Source organism: Sebastes umbrosus, chromosome 9 (assembly GCF_015220745.1).
Source record: "Sebastes umbrosus isolate fSebUmb1 chromosome 9, fSebUmb1.pri, whole genome shotgun sequence".
In the NCBI taxonomy this organism is placed as follows: domain Eukaryota; kingdom Metazoa; phylum Chordata; class Actinopteri; order Perciformes; family Sebastidae; genus Sebastes; species Sebastes umbrosus.
In genome coordinates, this window is record NC_051277.1 from 17,734,851 (window position 1) to 17,748,171 (window position 13,321).

The 13,321-nt window shown below is 40.9% G+C and overlaps 1 protein-coding gene across 4 annotated transcripts in view; it reads left to right on the forward strand.

Annotated features, from left to right (window-relative positions):
* mid2 (midline 2) overlaps positions 1–9,220 on the forward strand; it is a 189,306-nt gene extending 180,086 nt beyond the window's left edge. For all 4 annotated transcript variants that reach the window (XM_037780378.1, XM_037780376.1, XM_037780379.1 and 1 more), the window contains 2 exons: positions 4,228–4,435; positions 4,768–9,220. In XM_037780378.1, the coding sequence (XP_037636306.1) occupies positions 4,228–4,435; positions 4,768–5,191 (632 nt within the window). In that variant the 3' untranslated portion in view covers positions 5,192–9,220. The remainder of the gene's footprint in view (positions 1–4,227; positions 4,436–4,767) is intronic.
* Positions 9,221–13,321: the final 4,101 nt, after the last annotated feature.

Genomic DNA, 13,321 nt, shown 5'->3' on the forward strand with positions numbered 1-13,321 from the left:
ACCACTATACTCACCGTGACTTCAGGTCTATTCATTTCATGGCAACTCTGCAACACGAATGATCTTCAGTGGTGGAAGACGTGCTCAACTTTTAAGTAGAGCTGGGCAATATATTGATATTATACAGTATATATATTGTGAGATGAGACTAGATATCGTCTTAGATTTTGAATATCGTAATAAGTGTCGTCTTTTCCTAGCTTTAAAGGCTGCATTACAGTAAAGTGAAATCATTTTCTGGACTTATCAGACTGTTCTATTATTTGCCTTTACCCACTTTGTCATTATATCAACATTACTGATGATTGTAAATATCTTGTGAAAGTACCAGTAGTCAACCCTACAATATTGTCGCAATATCGATATCAAGGTATTTGTTAAAAGATATTGTGTAGTACTGTAGTATGCAGAATGACATCTTTCTTTTTCACTGTTATATTGTTAGTATATTTTAATTTTGTTGTATTATTCTTGAAGCCTTTATATGTCAGCAATATTTAAATGTCACAGCTGGTTTAGAACAATGTGTCACGTTTTAAAAACTGATCATATGTTTGGTTTGTAAAATCTTAATGAGCAAAGTTATTAGAAATTAGTAATTAGTAAGTACTAAAGCTGTAGTGGAATAGAAAGAATAATAATATTTTGGTCTGAAATGTAGTGAAGTAGAAGTATAAAGTAGCATGAAATGAAAATACTGAGGTAAAGTACACGTATCTCAAAATATTACTACAGTAGAGTAATTAAACAGCAGTAGGCCGAATGTTTTTGGCATCATTGGGCAAGAATTCCATAATAACCTTTCAGCATATTGTAATTCAAGTGTTCTGAGAGAAAACTAGACTTCTGCACCTCCTCATAGCTCTGTTTTCAGGCTTTAAAAAATCAGGAGTTCCTATTGGCTGTTCATTCAACGGAGGCAGCTGTAAATCACTCGCAAACTCCGATCAAACGGTCAAACTAGGCAGCGCTGATCAAATATGAATCAATATTCTGTTACTGTAATGCCTATTTCTCACCTCAAATGTTTTCAGAAACATCTTGTAGTGTACTGTTTAGTTGTAAAATGAGAAAGTATTTTCTCAACTGATCTCAACATGGCTGCCGGGTCACAAACTTTCTCATTTTACAGCTAAACAGTACACTACAAGATGATTCTGAAAATATTTGAGGCAAGAAATAGGCAGACTCCAGCTCCGCTTCAATTGGTTGTTTTCCTCCAGTCTGTGAAATCTTGCAGATGCCATTAGGAGCACCGGAGGACACAATTTTCTCATGCACTACTATCAAGATATAGTAACCATTTTATAAAAAAACAATTTTTTTAATCATATTTGCTCCAATTCTACCTAGTGCCATTTTAAGTATGAATGTACTTTCTTCAACTGATGAGTTTTTGACTCATTTTGGGTGTTGACATGATTTGCACGTTCCTCAAAAACAGGAAGTAAAAATTATACTCAGCATTGCAAATAAAGGGTTCACAACATCACATGACACTGTTGAGCAGTGGCAGACGACGGTGCTTTGGAAGGTTGTGTGAAAATTGGGAACAGTTTGTTTTGCCAGCCTGCCAACACCACGGCAATTAAAACCAAGTGCAAGAGTTCTGTTAGTGGTGCACCTGCCATTCTGCCCGTGCAAACCTCCAAATTCAGTTCCATTTGGCGTATCCTACCAGCCTTATGTATATATACACATTTATTCTCACATACGAAGAATTTAAACCCAAGCTTATTATGCATGACTTTTTCCATTTGCAAGAATCCTGCTGGCGTTGGTTCAAAACATTTCCACTTGGCCACTCACTATGCTTGTGTGTAGGCTGGAGTTGATGCTCTGTGTGTGTGTGTGTGTGTGTGTGTGTGTGTGTGTGTGTGTCTGCTTGTCCTCTACCATCACGTGTGTCTCCCCTTCCCCAACCTCGGGCCCGGCCCGGCTCTCAGGAGTCATCCCCTGGAAAGGCATGACAGAGCCCCAGTGTTTGGAAATGGCTGCGCTGGCAGCGATAAGCAGTTCAAAGAAGAGAGCGCATTAATGTAATTGGCTGCCAGCAGCACATTGGCCTCATCGTCTCATATCCACACGCGGTAACACACACTCGCCACGCGGATTATTGGAGTGGAGTGTGTGTGAGAGAGGAGAGAGGATGAGAATGGAGGGGGGGGGAGAGATGAAGGGAAGGACAGATAGAGGGAGGGGAGGAGGAGTCGGGGTCCTCATTGTGTCGCTCATTAAGCTGTGGGAGGCTCAGGGAGGCTGAGAGATGAGATGAGAGGTGTCAGAGTTAAATGTCAGGTCTGGGAGGGACGTGGCTGACCTCCATGAAGCCTACACACACACACAGAGAGAGAGGTAGAGAGGGGATCCTCTGCTGAATCTTCAGCCTCATATTATCCCCTCAACTTTCTCCTCACTCCCTAACTCCTCCTCTCTCTCTCTCTCTCTCTGCCACTCACCTACTTTTTACCCTATCAATTTTCCACCCATTACACCCAAATTACTGGTGTCATCGCAAATTGAATTGTTGCAACCGGATAGCAGCGTTTCCACTGAATAGCCTCGACCGCTACCTACTGCAGTGGAAGTGAAGGCCATTTCCTTCAGCTAATTTCCAAGTCTGTGTGATGGTACGGAGGAGAATGCCGGGTGGCTTCCTCCACTGTTATGAAATGTTTTCACCAAAGGCTGCGCGAGCGCTTTGAAGTTTTCGACTCTCGCCCTTGTATTTCAAACATTCTCTCTCTGTGAGTTCTCTGCGAGCGCTTCTCACCCCACTTTCTATTTATTTTCGTCTTTCGCTGCCGCTCCGAGTTAAAATTGTTCAGAAGGTGCAGCAGTTTAACCAAAAGCATCCCCTCACCAGCCCATGCATTGATCACATGCACGGACCAATAGCCTGTGGCTTGGCGCATGGTCTTCACATGATCAGAGAGTGCTGTTATTCCAATCACCTTCTGCGCAGATCGCAAGCCTCATTTTCCTCCAACTCAGCTCAGTATCAGTGTTGCACCTTTCTGGACTCTTTTCTATTTATTATTGATATGGTCTTTTCCTGTGCGTCCATGAGAAATAACCACTATCCTCACTATCCACACTATTCACAAAAGGATTTAAAAACCATCTTCAATCAATAAATGAGTGGTATCTCAAAGAGAGTGTGTGTGACCTGGACTAATTGATACATCGTCATCATATTCATGTTCTTACCGGACAACCTGTGGAGATTGTAAATGACATTCATAGAACCATCATCTAAGGGTTCATTCACTCAGCATCACTAAGGTCACAAGTTTGGTATCCATTACACCAACGCCTATTTTACAAAAATCTTGCTCTAATTTTCTTATTCTCACTCTCAGCTCATTCACATTCTGATCTTGCGGTATCTTACGCCTTTTCCAACTTGACTCAAACACAAGACATATTGAGGAATAAACTGAAATTGGGAATTGTTTCAAAAATGTTAGAGTTCAGATTTTTTGTGATAAATAAAGAAAGAAGCTCCGTGGCTAAAAAATATTTCTGTTCAACAAGATAATCCAACACAAGGCGACTTAAAGCTAAATCTTACACAATAACTTGGCTTCCGATTTCTACCCTCTTCTGTACTCAGATATAAATATTGTAATAAATAAAGTGAATATCTCACAAAATTATAAAAAGACTGGAAACTACTTGTGATTACATTAAGGGAATGCAAGACATTTTATTAGCCTTGCTTTTATGTACTCTAACTAACTTCAATTTCATATATTTTTCTTAGTTATCTTTAATAATTGTTTGTCTCCATGTATGTTGCATCACAGAAGACACTGTGAACTCTGATATTAGATAGAGGTGCTATTTTGCCCCCAAAAAAAGATGATGTTAATGATGTTAGGGATAACGATGATTATGTGATCATTATCATTATCATTAGAAACATTAGCCGCCGACACACAGTAATAGACCCTTTTTAAAGGAACTTTGTGTAGGGGGGATCTTTTGGTAGAAATGGAATATAATATTAATAAGTATGTTTTCTTCAGTGTATAATGTCCTGGAAATAAGAATCGTGTTTCCGTTACCTTAGAATGAGCCGTTTATATCTACATAGGGAGCAAGTCGTCCTTTGCGGAGCAGGCCGGAGTCGATAACGTTACTCTCCATCTGCAACCTCACCACTAGATGGCGCCAAATGTTACACACTGCTCCTTTAAAGCACAAAATTCTGTGTCTTCGCAGGTCAGCCCTTCAAGTTAGACCCAAAGACGGCCCACAAGAAGCTGCGTCTGTCCAACGACTGTCTGACCATGGAGAAGGACGAGAGCTCGCTGAAGAAGAGCCACACCCCGGAGCGCTTCAGCGGCACGGGCTCCTATGGCGCGGCGGGTAACGTCTTCATTGACAGCGGGTGCCACTACTGGGAGGTTCTGCTGGGAGCGTCCACATGGTAAGAAACACACATGCACAAGAGCGCATTATATAAGCCTGCAAGGAGGCTCGGAAAAACCAAAATATCTTTCTGTAGGGAGTTTAAATCTAGGCTGTTATGCAAACTCACGCACAACAGACGCACTCACACACAGTGTATACTCTTATCCTATTTATATTCTTTTCACTAATTGGCTCTGAAGTAGACCACTTCATGCAGGAAAGACCCAAAGGGCCCGTGCAGATCTTGTGTGTCCTCAGCATGAGGTAGCTTGACTGTGCAAGTAAAGTCATTAAGGAGGACACTAGTTTCAGATCACTAATGCATTCCAAAATGTTCCTTCCCTGCAGGTATGCCATCGGCGTGGCTTACAAATCAGCCCCGAAAAACGAATGGAGCGGCAAGAACTCGTCCTCATGGGTGTTCTCACGCTGCAACAACAACTTTATGGTGCGCCACGACGGCAAGGAGATGCTGGTGGAGGCGAGCCTGCAGCTGAGGCGGCTGGGCGTCCTGCTGGACTACGACAACAATACACTGTCCTTCCATGACGCCATGAACTCCCAGCACATCCACACCTTCGAAGTCTCCTTCCTCCTGCCCGTTGTGCCCACTTTCATGATCTGGAACAAGTCGGTCATGATACTCTCAGGGCTTCCCGTCCCCGACTTTGTCGACGGCGTGGGCTCAGATCTTCAAGAGCAGCAGCAGCAGCAGATGGGCCTGTGCCGACAAGAGTCGCCATACTTGACCGGGATGAAGACCTGCCACTGAGAAAGGCCCACAAATGGCCTAGCAGAGTCCACTCAGACGCGGTGACTGAAAGGAGGCATTGAGAGGACCAGTTACTTTCTTATGGATTTAGAAAGTGTTGGAGATATACACACCAGTCTGAAATGTCAGTCCTGTTAGTTTGTAGCCATCCAATGCTTTGCAAATCCATCAGCGAATGGGAGCAAGGTCTTTTGACTGCAAACGTCAGTAGACCTGAAATTCATCTGATGCCCTGGAGTTAATGAAGGCAGGGCTGGACATCTGGTTTTATGACCATTTAAGGTCTTCCTGTTTGATTTATCTTCCTCCTGATCCGACCCTAGGCAGAAGACTAAGTAGGGAATGCTCTCGTCAGCCATTTAGAGTCTGAAGTTACAACATGTGAACAGTGAGATTAAAAAAACACAATGCAGAGGCAGCAAAAAAAAATCCAGTGAAGAATCCTCTGACTACAGACATTTTAACTTTATTTTAAATGTCCGTATTTCCATCTCATTAAGGTTACATGATATGTCAAGCAAACTAAATTTGACCAAAGCTAAATTAAAATTTTAATGAATTAGCAGCTAAAGGAATAGTTTAGTTTTAGTTTTTGTGGCAAGAATGATTTGAGATCGATACCACTCATGTTTGTACGCTACATATGAAGCTAGAGCCAGCAGGGTTTTTTATAACCTTCATCCACCTGACCCGTTATGAGAGCCAAACCGCACCGCCCAAACCGCAAAAATATGCGTCAATCGACCACCTGAACCCAACCCCACCCGCTAACCGCCAACGTTATGCATTATAGTACCACAATAAGGACTGAGAGAGGAAGAGAAGGTGCCAGGTGGACTATTGCATGCAATGTTTCTGTAAGTTATTAATAACTTACCCGGAACGCTGCTTTGTCAATTTGTCACCCACCCGTCCGAACCCGCGATATTTTCTAGTAAGCTCACCCTAACTGGGTCTCTAGGTTCTGGGTTTACCCATGCATCACGACTGGGCGGTCTCCAGTCTACTAGGTCCTGCTCATAACTTGTAAACCTGCAGTGTTGATTTTACATTTCTTATTAAACAAATGAGATACAGGCCTAATGTGTACATTCATGAGCCAGGCTTCTTTACCTTTGGACAGAGCCAGGCTAGCCGTTTCCCTGCGTTTCCAGCCTTTGTTCTAAGCTAAGCTAACCGCCTGCTGGCTCTAGCTTCATATTTAGCGTACAGACATAAGAGTGGTATCATTCGTCCAATCTAATGCTGCGCTCCATTTACCTCGGAAATTGGACGTTGGAGCTGGGAATGACGTCACACCCGAGTTGACCGCGTTTCAGTACAACAAGTCAGAAAAATTAATGGGAACCTAATGGCAATGTTAGCATTACCAGTTGATAACAACACATTACCCCGGTATTTTGCGCATACAAACACCGTTGCAGCATGCACTGATAGAAGTTGGACAGTACGGTGTGTACGAATGATTTAATGCATCCAACTTTCCGAGTCGGAAATCCAACGTCTGGGGGTGCTCCAGTTGAAATTCCGACTTCCCAGTTCAAATGGAACGCAGCATAACTCGACAAGAAAGAGTATAAGCGTATGTCCTTTAAATGTTGATGTGCCTTCTTTGAGTCCACTTTATTGTGTGAGCTACATATGCTACCATTTTGCTAACGCAAATACATGCTAGCCGTGGACTTTTTTGCGTTGCATCGCATCACTTTTCATGTGTTGTAGCCTCAGTAGCTGTAAGTGGTCGTTGCTAAAGTCTTTTCCTTGATTTCCCTCCTAGATTTGACGCAGCAGTCCTGTTTGCATTGGCGGGTTGTAGCTTCCAAGTTTCAGGAAGTGTTAACGTTGCTCCCAGATATGAACTAGATCACACTGGGGGTATATTTGCATCATGTGACTACTCAACTTGTATAATAAGAGGTTTATTGAATATTAGAGGAAAAAGTGTTATTTATGACAAAAAAGATGGTTTACTTTTATTATTAATCTCAAACATATTCATGATGCACTTTTTAATTTACACTATTTCCCCTCTATGAGTATTAAAGTATATGGAGCTGAGTGGCAGGGATGTAATGGGGAGGGAAAGTGACAACTAGCACTACTGCTGGTTGTGTTCACCTTATTTTCATATTCATATTTAAAAACATCAGTTATGCTCAATAATTAGTGATGGTTACCGGATATCAACCATAATAGAGTATTGCAATAAAACACAGTTGCTGACACCTAATCTGGTGTAATAAACCAGAAGCCCCTGCTGTAAAGTCAAAAGGTTTTTCACTGTGCTTTGAACACGACCAGTGACTTTCCCTCCCCGTGGCTCTTTTCGATAGCATATAGCAACTTTATCTTGTCTAGAAAAGGGATATGATTACGATGATGTTTATGCGATTTTTATCATGATGAAATGATGATAAACTAATAGCTGTTTTAAAAAAAACTTCACTCTGTCTTCGACTATTCAGGGAAGGAGGGGGTTAACACTTTAACTTGCTGTCTGTCGCAATGTCATGGCATGATTGTGTTTTCCTCTGTGATTTGTTAACACACGCACATGCACATATACACACACACAAACCGACACACATGTTCATGTTTCGTTTAGGTTGGCCTTGTCGTGATAAATGCATGAATCCCACAACGGTTCACTGGGTAACTTTAGTAGCTCTTTCAAGTTCACTAAATCTTGTTTTTCATCAGATGCTGACTCACCTGCGCATTCGCTTACGACAGACGTGACCTCTTTTTGTCACCCATCACTATTCAGATAGCAGCTGTTGCTGGATCCATTGTTTGCTTTTTATTCGGGTTTTGAAGGCCTAGTGTGGGTTTGATATTCAGGTAGCGGCTCTGAGTCAGACAATCAAATATGTATCATAGTTTATGCAGATTTAAGAGATTGTGTAGCAGGAGTTAAAGTAGGGAGGGATTGTGACAAAGTGACATTTGAGGTTGTGTTAAAAAAAAAGAAGCAGATGTTTTACATTTGACACATTTGGCCATTTTCACTCTTTTTACACACCGCCAGGTATATACTTAATGTTGAATGTCATGTAACATTTGTATTGACAGGCTATATGATTTGCTCAACCATGAAAACACACACTGATTTCAATCATTTGTTAGTAACCATGGTTACGTATTGATGAGTTCAAGCAAAGATGAAGATGATGTAAAACTCTCAGCTATGGAAAGATCTGACATGTCATCCAGGTATTGATTGTATGAGCGCTATAGGCAACAGAGATGATCCACTGGTCAACGCAGGAGGGGGAGGGTTCTCTTTTTTTCTGTCAGGGTGGTTGGTGAATGTTACCTGACTTCCAGATATCCACCCATCTCGTTGAATAATGTCGGTCTCAGGCTCGAAACGGCCATGTGTTGATTTGTGATCCAGACTGACAAGCTCAACTCATCTGTGCAAGCGTGCTTGGCTGGGTCACTGCATGATTATGTGACCTTGCTGCAGGTTCATAACTCTTTCCTTATCTTCATGATGGGCTTTCTTATCTCGAGTCAAGCATATTCTCTCCTTTTTTGCAACAAAAAAAAAAAGGAAATCATGACAAGAACTCTTGGAAATGTTCATTACAATGCATATCAGATAGTTTGCAGTGCTCTTTCTTTCTTTGTGTCACAAGTCAATACAGTAAAATATATACGGTGAATGATTTTCAATAGCTACCCACTCCTTGTAGTGCAGTGTAATACCCTAGAGACAATGCAATAGATTCTCCTTTTTTGCTTTTCTGTTTGTGTAACTTGGGAAATTATTTTTTACAACTCATGAGAAACACGCTCCTCTCCTTTTGGCATATGGACCTTGATAAACAGCACAAAAAAAAAAGAGCAGCGTTGCATTCATGCAAGGCTTCCTGTTTCCGTAGATATGAGAGATAATTTTAGCCAGAGAGGAATGTAAATCATATGGGGGAAATATATATTATATAAAGTTGTATAATATACAAAATATATATGAACCAATGTTATTTATGTGAATTTGAGTCCAATTAAAAGTCTGATCCCAAATGTGTTGGAGTCACGATTCTTTATCTCGACTGTTTTATTTATTTATTCATTTATTTATTTATTTATTTATTTTAACAATATCTTTATATTTACAATTATAACAAACATTATATATCAATTAAATGGTCAGTCTTGGCAGCAAATACAGTATACCATCAAATGATTAAGCAAGTACATAAAAAACAAACAGTAATTAAGACAGAAATTAATATACAGATGTTAGAGTAATTATAATTTACAGAAATCGTAAAGGTGACATGGGCTTCTACATTTTATCATCTTATTCCAGTTACAACACCCCTGTCTTTTGGCTTTATATATTGATGTTTTATTGCCTCTAAACTTGCAGCCTGGCTCATGAAAATATAACAAGTTTTAATAAATCTCTTTTTGAGAGGCATGTCATACGATACGATACAACTTTATTGTCAGTTTGCACTGAAATTCATTTTGCATCCATAGGCAGCTCAGTTTGAGAAAAAGTACACATACAATAGACATACTGTTACCATAGACAAACAGACAAGTAGGACCCATCAGATAAAAGCAAAAAACATCACAATTAACCATACATAACCCATTAAAAAATGACCATCTGTCCTCTGGATTCACATCTCCTTAGCAGCACATTCATTATTATTTAGCAACAAGATGGACTGATGGACAAAAGCGTTCTTTAGCATGATGCAGGTTAAATGTAGGGACTCTGAATCGCCTCTTGGAGGGCAGAAGTTGATAACACGTAAGGGATCAGAAGAGATGCTGTTGGCAAGTCTGAGCATGCTCTTGTTGTGAGCTGCTTGAAAGGAGGCTGTCACAGGTTGGCCAATGATCTTCGCGCAGATTTTGATTTGGCTATAAAGTTTAGTTTTAAGTTTTACAGATATACTACTGAGCCAGGCTGTGCTGCAGTAAAACAGGACACTCTGAATCACTGAACTGAAAAATAGAAAAATAATCTGGCTACTGGCTCCAAATGATCCGAGTCTGCGAAGAAAGTAAATGCGCTGCTGTTTCTTCTTACAGGTAAATTCAATGTGAGCGGTCCATGATAGAGTGGAGTCTATCATAACTTCCAGGTATTTGTATGAAGAGACCTGTTTAATTTCTACATTATGAATTGTAACTGGAGGCGGCTGACAGTCAGGAGGAAAATAATTTCTTCTGTTTTACTAGTCTTAAATGTCATGCATTAACAGTGCTTTTTAACTCTGGTATGTAGTTTGGACATCAATTTAAAATGCAGCCCAAAGCTTCCAGAAAGGGCTGAACCGTGGAATGGTTAAAGGCAGAGTGCTGTACGGCTGCCAGGCTGGCAGGTCATCCAGAGCTCATGGTGGGGTTAGTGGGACTATGCCCTCTTAGCCCTCATCTGTCATCACTGGCACGAACGCCTCATTACTACCACATAGTATTGTAGTGCATGGGTCCCAACACTGCCTGCGAGCATGGCACACACACACTGACCCTGAAACAATGAACAATATGCTCACTTCTTTTGTAGCTTGTTTTCACAATATCATGAGGAAACCAGGGGAATCCAAGTCATTAAAACCATTGAAAGAATATATTGCTCACCATATTATTTAAAAAGTGTGTGAATATAGAAACATACAAATAATATGGTGGTATCATGTGGATTATTTGGCCATGTGGCCCTGTGTCTGCCCTGCAATATCCTAGAGCAGGGCACTGAAATTGGGTGAGCTCCAAGGTCACTGCTGTGCACCTGACCCTACACTGCAGCTGAAAAGATGAATTATCTCCCTCGGGGATCAATATGGCATCACACACATACATCATACCCATGACCTTGGACCGTTTGGACCAAATCTGTGCAACCTAAAGCTATAAAATGTGCTAAAACAAATTGTTTGTCCAAAAGCAGTCCAGGACCCCGGGAGTAGTTTCAAGTTTTTAATGGATTTTACCCAAAGTCTGCTAACAATGATTTATTTGATTGATGAGTTTATTTTGTGGGTGTTTATTCCAAATAGTTTCCAAGTAGTTTTTCTTGGAAAGAACTATGTAATTTGTATCTAATTGTGGGTAAAATAAAGGCAGAGCTCAGTTAATACACTTCCAACTCATCAATTCCAATAAATTAAAAGCATAACCTTGATTGTTTTAGTCAGTTTGCTCAGAAGGTCAGCTGAAAATGCAAAAATTGTCTATGGGTAAACATAGAGTTCAACGTAATTAACGATGAATCATATTTACTCTTTCAAGGAAACTCCATTTGAACTCAACAACTGCTTTTAAACTCAACACAAGTTTCCTGTTAGGGTACAAACGACAACAATATTGATACATGGCTTAAGAATTTGCTCTGTGGGCAAACTTCTAACACTTTCAGGGGAATTTTTAGTGCTTATTTAAATCAAGCCCAAATATTTAGCTTGTATTGAATGATTAGACTGCTGCTGCAGGACACAGGGGGATTCTAGGATCAGACCTTTAGGGGAGCTCAGCCCCTAATGAGAATGTGACATGTGTACAGTCAAGGGCATAGGTTTCTCTTCAACATTGGGGAGGACACATATTAATAAGCCGGGGGTCTGGAGGTCCTCCCCTAGGAGCCTTTTCTGCAAATTATGGCAGAAATGTCTTTAATCATGTAAAGGCTGTGAGCTTTCCAGTCATATCCAGTTCATGCAATTCCAAGACTGTTTAGAGACCCCAGTATGCAGAAATATTAAAATACACCATTTTTAGAATAGGCGAAATTAACTGCATGCAAAAAACTGCATGGTTTTTGCCCCAAACTGCATGTGATTATCATAAAGTGGACATGTCTGTAAAGGGGAGACCCATCTATGGGGTACCCATAGAACCCATTTTCATTTACATATCTTGAGGTCAGAGGTCAAAGGACCCCCTTGAAAGCACCAATGCCAATTTTTCATCGCCAAAATTCCTTCCCGGCAAGCTAACATGACATGGTTGGTACCAGTGGATTCCTTCGGTTCTATTTCTTAGACTGAGCCTGCAACAGCCTCTTAAAGACAGACACCGACAGACAGATCCCACAGGTTTCAGAGGTTTGATAATTATTTTTTAGGGGTACTGAGATCAAATTTAGGTGTACTTGAGAACCCCTAAAGAGAGTCTAAAATCGCCAGTGGCAGGACAGATTATCACCACCAGAGTCTGACCTCAGCTCTCTGACATGATAATATTGTTTTGAGGTTTAATATGGTATCCTCTTCCTCTTAACTTTCACCAGACCTCATTGACCACAGCTCGACTACATAAGATTAAGCTCATCACATAATGCAGACTCTACTAACTTAATTCTAAAAGGCTGAGGGAAATCCATTACAGCCCATTAGCTGCCTGCCTCTACATCAACTCTGTCTGGTAGGTTAAAACAGCAGTAGTCTGAACACTGGTTGCTTTTAGGTACATTTGAAGCAGTATTTCTACCCAGTGTGGGTTCACAGTGATGGATTACAAACCTCGGTGCATTAACTCCGTCCAGTCCACTCCACAAGTTTAAGTGGGGCTGCGATTGGAGGCCTATATGCACCTCTCCATGTGTGAAAGATTAGATGGCATTTAGATGCGACGCTCACTCTGTCTCTGCTCCCTCACACTGCTAGCCAATGAGCAAGCAAGCCGTCGGAGCAACCCATAATTACATTTCTAATTGCAGAATAATTAGGACTCCCCGTGTAGCTCGTTAAGTCATTTGTCACCGAAGCCTCTAATGTGGCGTACAACAACTCTCTAATTACACCGAATGAAAAGTCTACATGGTGGGGAGCATTTCGGCACTACCTGTGGCTTTAGGTTCGCCTGATAAAGTCAATTCATTCACATCTTGATTATTTGTTATTATTATTATTATTATTAGCTCCTTACTAAATGGGTGATTACTTTGTCCAGCAGCAAAGTTTTAAATCTTCTAATGCTACTAATCACAAACTACTATGTAAGCGTGTGTGGTCTCGGCCTAAATTTGCAGAGCATTAGAGATGTGCTTTATCTCACCTTTGAAATACAGCAAGGTCAGGTAATTTCTCTCTCCAGGGAACAGTGAAAGACTAATGTACCCTTTCATCGCTATATATTATAGTAATGTACTCCCCTCTGGTCTCC